The sequence below is a fragment of the Aptenodytes forsteri genome, unplaced genomic scaffold, assembly GCF_000699145.1.
Source record: "Aptenodytes forsteri isolate BGI_AS27 unplaced genomic scaffold, ASM69914v1 Scaffold53, whole genome shotgun sequence".
Taxonomy (NCBI): Eukaryota; Metazoa; Chordata; class Aves; order Sphenisciformes; family Spheniscidae; genus Aptenodytes; species Aptenodytes forsteri.
The window spans coordinates 13,545,886-13,553,604 of record NW_008795909.1 but is presented as its reverse complement, the minus strand read 5'-3'; the positions used below and the strand labels follow the sequence as shown (position 1 = coordinate 13,553,604).

At 34.1% G+C, this 7,719-nt stretch overlaps 1 protein-coding gene across 1 annotated transcript in view; it reads left to right on the top strand.

The window, feature by feature from the left end:
* Positions 1-7,719, top strand: part of CACNA2D3 (calcium voltage-gated channel auxiliary subunit alpha2delta 3) — a 487,274-nt gene that overhangs the window by 458,792 nt on the left and 20,763 nt on the right. The window contains exons 33-34 of the mRNA XM_009284485.2: positions 3,191-3,243; positions 4,853-4,908. Coding sequence (XP_009282760.1) covers positions 3,191-3,243; positions 4,853-4,908 — 109 coding nt within the window. The remainder of the gene's footprint in view (positions 1-3,190; positions 3,244-4,852; positions 4,909-7,719) is intronic.

The following is a 7,719-nucleotide window of genomic DNA, read 5'->3' as shown; positions in this document are numbered from 1 at the left end:
CATTTTTTTTCCTTAGTTTTTAAAGAAAATGTCTTTTAAAGTAGAATTTCAATGCATTTAAACCCTTGTCTTGCAATCAGATCTGAATACAAACCCTGTCCCTCTGCAAGGCCTGATTAGAGTCAAGCTGGGTCTTGCAAGGGCAACACTTCCTTGTTGCTAAATCAAATATCTAGGTAATAACTCCAAGGGTATTTTATAATCATGTATATGTTTCACTGATTACTATAATAATCTATCAGAACTGATAAGGTGTTAGATAAAGTATAGTTTTTGCATATTAAAAAGGAACCGTTTTAACAAGTATATGACAGTATTAGCAGGAGAAATTCTCATGTAAAGACAGCAGTAAAACACACTAGCAATTTTCCTGGTCTGGAAAAGTTATCTGATAGTATTTTTAAATACACAGGGATCTAGCTAGAAAAAATAAGCCTACACATAGTTAAACCGTTGAGTAAATATCAAAGTTCTGGCAACTCCCAAATATCTATATATAGCTTCTATGGTTTAATAATCATATGCTTTTTGGGATGTTTTCATTTACATATTTACATGTCTCTATGTTTGGATTTACTGCACTTATCAGTCTGTTATCCGCTAAAGCCTGAACCTGAAAAAAGACTATCTTGACATAATAATAAGTACCAGGCTGTGCAATGAGACTTAAATTATCAGTGAAATAGAACGGCATGCTGTGAATCACATTTGCATGAAAAATTTTAAAATTTATTACAACTCTTAGCAACAACCTTCCATCCCAAGGCTTGGGGCTTCAGCTCAGTTTGCATAAGCACCCAGCATGTAGAGCTGAAGTATTTCTTACAAGTGGGCTTTAATCCAAGAGATTTTCAGTATTCCAATTCTTGCCCAGGTTGTGTTTACGGAGAAAAAACTCTGCAGCTGTTGTGGGATACACTGAGACATGGCGAGCATGTTCTTTCGTTATTTTCTTAAAGACAGTCAAACTCTTCTTTAAACCTGAAGTGTGTTTTTGTGATGTTCAACATGAAAGATGGGCACAGCTTTGGTTATTTTATTATTTTCCTGTTGATTCAGTCACTTCTAATAACCATGACTACAGAGAAAGTATAAAGAGAACTTGCATTAAAACCAGGTAGGGCTAGGTTCCTCAAAAGTATTTTTTTCCTGTTTTTATGCCCAGTTTTGTATATATAGATCAGGTTATTAGGCAGTATTCAGAACCGTTTCTACATAAGCAAAATATTTGTTCACAAATGTTTATCCTTCCTTTTGAGAATTATAGTTTTACAAATACAGGAATAGATATAGGGACAAGACTGAGACTCTTTAAAAAGTTCATATTTTAAACAGCATAGAATTGGAGCATAGGCATCAAAGACTGACTACTAAAGGATCTATCACAACATTCTGCCAAAATCATGGAAAACAGGTGTCAGGGCTGGACCCCTGTTTCTATCATAGCTTTTTAGGCTGTGGGACTGAAATGATAAATTAGGGATGGACTAGATTTATAGATCATCTGGTCCATTTCTTTACAAGTATAGGATTGCTTCTTAAAAGATATCCACATACTTTGTTAATTAGCATATTTTCTTGTTTTAATTTATTCAAGTCCTAGATAACTCCATAGAACCACTTTGTTGCAAACAGCTCAATTCCTTTGGCTGTCAAAATGATGGTTTAGATACACAGAGAGAATAAAACTCATGCGGTTTTTGCTGGAACAGTCCTTGAGTGGAAAAGGCTGTCTTAGTAAAATCACGTTTCATGAGAATGCATTTATATCAATGTAATGAAATGTTTTTCCACTAAAATTTCAAAACAAATTATTTTTCTCATTTTCTGTTCATATGATTGAAATTTTTTCAGATACATCGAGTTTTAAAATTTTCTTTCAGTTCAAATATTAAAATAGTTTTATAATACATAGTATATTTTACATTAAATATGTATTATTCATAAGTAATAATAAATATTTTACACTAAATCATTTGACATTATGAAAACAAAAGTATGCAACAAAGTTAATTACTTGGGTGTGAAATTTCAGGTTTTCTGATTTGGAATGAAAATAAATAAGATGTCCCACGGGGCTGAAATTTTGTTTTCTTTTCCTCTCTAGGAAAGACTTGTAGCTTTTTATCTTTTCCTATAAGACAGTCCTTAATAGGTGAAAATCTTTATTGTCTCAGGAATTATGCATTCTGCTGGCTTGCTATTTTAGCCTTTCATGCCACTGACTGACACTAGTTCATTGGCTCTGTTATCAGCCCTGTGCAGAAATACTCTTTGTGGCCCCTGAAAACTTTAAATGCCCGGTTACTGCTGTGCAAAATGGCGCTGCTTCAGTAAGGTGCTGATTCGGGACGGTTAAGCAAGATTTTAGATATCTGAGTAATTCTCTTAAAGTCAATATGACTTCTCACATGTGCTAAAATGCTCTGTTGATATGGAATCTAAAAAGTCTGAAACATTTTACACGACTAGGAGACCCTAACACAAGTGAGTGAGACAAGGATACATTCCTTTCCAAATTTCTGGAAACTGACTTTTCTGCCTGAGATTCTTTCATAAAAGAATAATCCTATTGACATTCTTTTCAAAAATAAAAGATTCAAAATGTAATAGAAGTACTGTAAACACAGGATTTTCCAATTATTTGCTGTATTTGTTATGATCCAGAAAAACAGATGGAGAAGGGAAGAATCCTAAGAACTACTTAACGTGTTTACAGTTGGGCATTCAGTATGACACAGATAACTTCATTTAGGTAAATTCAAACTTCAGAAGCTTTTTCTAGCCTAATTAGACTGAGGTAATGAATAGAGATTTACATTATAGAGAGGCAAGTCTGTGAATTGCAGCCTAAGAAAAGCTCATATTATCTACCAGGGCTGTTCCTCCAGCAATAGCCTGGGAAATAGGAACCCCTAGAGGATAAATATTTAAGAATCATTTGCAAAACTTTCCTTTTCCAACTGGTAATCTGTGTTCATGACCAACCACATTAAAAAGAAATTTCATTACTATATATTTTAATATTCAATTTAATAATATTTGCTTCTTCATAAGAAAAAGTTATTGTCTTTTTCTCATGCTACCCATGCATTTGAATATCCATAACATTGTCCTTACATGAAGAATTCAGTTAAGATATAAATACTGCATGTTTTGCCTTTTTATTAAATGCGTTGCTTCTCTTCAGCCTTATAATGCCTTCTTTGCTGCAGTAAAATGGATTATGACTGAGCTTGTCTTGTAAGTAAATTTTATCAAGAACTTAATGAATATTTGTATGAATTAATGAATATTTGTACTTTTGAATACTTAATGAATGTTTGTACTTTTTGCCTTTTACATACATTGTGCAGCTTCTATGATACGATTTTAAATATAGTAATATTTGTTAATTTTTTGCTTTCCAATTTTGCATTGTTAAAATCTGAGAAATTTTTGGCTATATGAATGCGCAGTTGCACTTTTTACATTATTCATGGTCTTCACTTATATCCGTATGTCTTTGCTTAGTAAGTCTAGCAGATTGCAATATACAAACCAAATTTATTATTGTGGTTACTGTTAAATTTTACATAAATGTCTGGCTGTTTGTAATGCTGCTTGGGTGGGCTGTTGTCAATAGAGCAAACTGTTATAGTGATTCATTCCATTGTTTGTCACTTCATTAATTTCTGTAAGATGGACTTTTTACAGTATATGCCAGATAAGGTGTACTCTGGATGTCGCTGAATTTTTTTACCTGACCTAATTCCTCTAACATTTCAAGTTAATACATAATAAGCATTGCCTTTAAGAGAGATTGCTTAAGAAATCACAGAGAAACATCATATGGAGAAGAGGAAGCCTTAAAATGTATCTTGTATGATTAACCTATATGTTTTATTATTATTCTTGTCAGAGAGCAGAGTTGCAGATTTAAGTGAATTTTATCTTTCTTGAAATAGAACTAATTTTTTCTTGTAGTCATTTTGTTTTAATTGTAAATTATATGAGCTTTTATCAAAGTTTGGAATAAGAGTTAAGGAGAATTAACTGAATGGCTATTGCCAGAGGGCAGAGGTTGATCTTAAATGCAGCTTTCAAAGTAAATATCAGGGAAAGAAATCATGTTAAAATGAGACTTTGATGCTAGCTATAACAGCCTCAAAAATTTCCAGAAACTTTCTGTGTTTATAAGTATTGTAGTTTCATGTCCATGTGATAAACTGGATGTTGGTTTCACATTCTTTACGCTTACAATAGCTGATAGACTGACACATTTCGGTCCATTCTTCAAAGTAAACTGCAGTATATTTTAGTGGGAAAATGCATTTTCTACACGTCTAGTTATAGTTGATTAGACACTGGTCAATCAATCTTTTCTGCTCCTAGAAATAAATTAGTTTTATTATTTTAGTTCCAGAATTAATTTAAAAAAGTATTTTATGTGTATTTCTGTACTGCAGCCAGGACAGCTATAATCCTGTGGCATTTTACTAGAGAGTCAAAATATCCCGCATAATGAAGAAATAATGTTCAATAATGTTCAACAGTAAAAGCATTGTATGCTGCCGTGCATTGAGAATTTTAATGGACGCTTCAAATAAGATCAATAATTTAAATTAATAGTAGGTAAATCTATTATTTATTGATGGGGTTAATTTCAGAATAAATTCTCGGTGGTAAGATACAACCCAGTGAAAACATGAGAACAGCAGTAGTTGATAATCTCAGAGTTATGCTACTAACGTGAATTTCAGTTCTGTGTTAGCTTTTATTTAAAATAGGATTAATGGTATCGAACTACTGCTAGTTTAGTGTTTTGAAAACGTTGTGTGGGATAATATGAAAACTCTAATGATTTCTTTAGGTTCCTTGTGGAATTTAATCTATGCAGTTGGTGGCACTCTGACCTAACAGCAAAAGGTAAGTGTAATTTTTTTTCCTGGCCATAATGACAGAAATGCCTAGATTAAATTGGATTTTTGGAACTCAGATGTATGTAAAATGTTTTAGATTAAATAATAGATGTCTGATAACACTTGTTTGTCTCCCATATCTACATCCTCTTCTTTGTTAATATTTGCCAAAACACACGATAATTAAGATCTTCTATGAATAACCACAAAGTGCTTGTGTGTACTCTAGGAATACAGTACACTACTATAATGGAAAAGTTAAAATAGTAGATAATGATTATTTAAAAAAAAAAAAATTTCCCTTCATTCCAAAACAATCTTTGTGAATAAAGCAATTACACTAGCCTTTTTCTCCTTATACTACACTTTTTCTAGAGCTGCTGTAATATGTAGGGGGTTATTGTGCTGGAAAATGCCATTTCAACAAAAGTCCACGGGAACATGGTCATCTTAATACAATTTCATATGAAAATAATTTTTGAGGTTTAAGATAGTAAATTTTATGCTTTTATTTTTAAGCAAAACTGGTTAAAACTGTATTTTGTTTTATCATCCCATTCAAAATAGACATTTTAAAGTAATAAAATCTAGATGAATTAAACTTCAATTTACTCAATTTTTAAAGATGTGGAGGCTTCATTTGAAATAATAATGAAATTTTAACACTTCCCATAAGAATCAGAAGTTTTCGATGTCAACTGTCTCTTGTATTTTAGCAGACTTTTTATGGCATTTCAGAAGTGTTGCTCAAACGTAAAGGGCTAATTTACAAGAGCAGTGCTCTTCAATTGGCTATTTCATAGGCAAATTATGCTGCATGCCATTTACTGGTATAATGATTTAAACTGCATTCTTCAGACTCATATTTGTAGATTTGCATATTCCTTAGCAGCAGGGATAAAATTACTACTTTAGGCTTCAGTTTATACTTGCATTGCCTGGACACTAGGCTGTCCTTATGCCAAAATAATATCCTGTCTGAAGTTAAGGCATTGGGAAAATGGAACATACTGATGCCCTGTACTGATATTCCAGTATCCCCTGAGGTAATAAGATGCTGGAGCTCTTCTGGCAGAAAGATCTATCCTGGAGCAACTGGAAAGTATGGCAGTAAATGACAAAGCCCATGTCAGGCTACCGCCTAACATGCTGTAAATGCTGTGTAGGGAGAAGGGGAGGCTGAGATGGGTGTCTGCTGGAGGTGAAGATTTGGTAGGAACCTTCTGGAAATTTAGGTGCATGAGCTTAGTATAGCCTTTCTCATGCTGATGGAAAATGTATACTGCATTGCAACACTGAAGCCAATTCTTCTGTTACATGAACAATGAGCCCGACATAGATTGGGTGCACATACACAAACAGAGCTTCATGAGAACCAGCCAGACACTCTTTGCTTTTGGGGCTGCTTTGTAATCAGCAGTTCCTAGACAGGTCTTCTAAAAACCAAGACTAACTTTCCAGTGATTTCCCTAACCGTGAAGAAGAATGTCTCTCACACTGATGTCTGTGGAGGTTTGCTCTGCTAGACCCAGAAAATGCAAAACTGTTCCTTATATCTGAAAAGGAATGGCAGGTATGCCAGTCTTAGTCCTTGGTGTTTGCAGAACAGCGCAAAGCAGCCAGTGTAGGGAAGGGGTAACTTTTTTGGATGTTTTTTCAAGTGTACTGTACAAATATGCCTTAATATATCCTGACATGAAACATCCAATGGCACTTGCATTGTATGTTAGGGAAAATATCCTTTAAAGGCAGCATCCCTCTTCATCTCATGAAAATGAATGTCTGTTTTGTATTTTAAGCATGTACTAACTACAGAAGACAGGCATTAATAACTTGCAACCTTTCTTTTGTTAAAGACAAAACTATCATTACAGCACTTTGACAGACAAGCGTGATTGAGGGATTTTCATTCATGTTTTAGTTGAAACTGAAGATTTAATTACACAATTCACTTGCTCCATTTCTCTGATGAGTAAGAGTATTGAAAATACCCCCTCATCATGCTCATTGGAATGTCATCATTTTTATGGTACTGCTTGCCCAGTTCAAATTTGGTTAGGTAGCAAGTGATAGTTGTTTGGAAACCAACACGTGTTAGTAAAGCAAAAGCAAGAGAGATTTCACAAGAGAGAAGTCAGCAGGAGAGAAAAGCACATGCTTAGGTATGTTTTTCTGTAGATGCTATGTTACCACTAAGAGTTGTAATAATTATGACTGCACTTCATGAAATTAAAACTAATGAACTTGCACTTTTTTTTACTTAACAATGACTAAGAAAGCTCAGAAAAAAACCCAGTTCCTCTAATGGGGAAATTGCTTCCTGTTCAAATTGTGACATTAATAGAGCATCACATATTGCGAAGATCCTAGAGGGTCCCCACACACCTGCCAATTTACCAAACCCTGGTATGAAAAGTACTTCTGCACAAGATCTTGTAATCTCAGTCACATTTGTAAATGAGAGAGAAGAAACTGATGCCCTAAACCTTGGGCAGCCCCATCATCTTCTGGACTCTAACGAGGTGCTGGAAATCTGAGACCCATGGATCTTTGGCAGTCTCTTTGTTACACAAGCCATATGTTGATACAAGCGAGGGTAGACCCAAAATACAGGTGATAAATTTCAGTCATTCTTGGCAACAGATAAGGAGGATGGAAGAGAAAGGGAGAAGGTGCAGTAGAGCTAGTCAGACAATTTTTTAAAAATTGCTAAATTGTTAAATATGTCATGACCATAGTGAAAACATCAGAAATAACAAAACTTTTCTGACCAACTTTAGTACCTCCCTTGAGATCTGTGCATTTGGGGGAATATTTT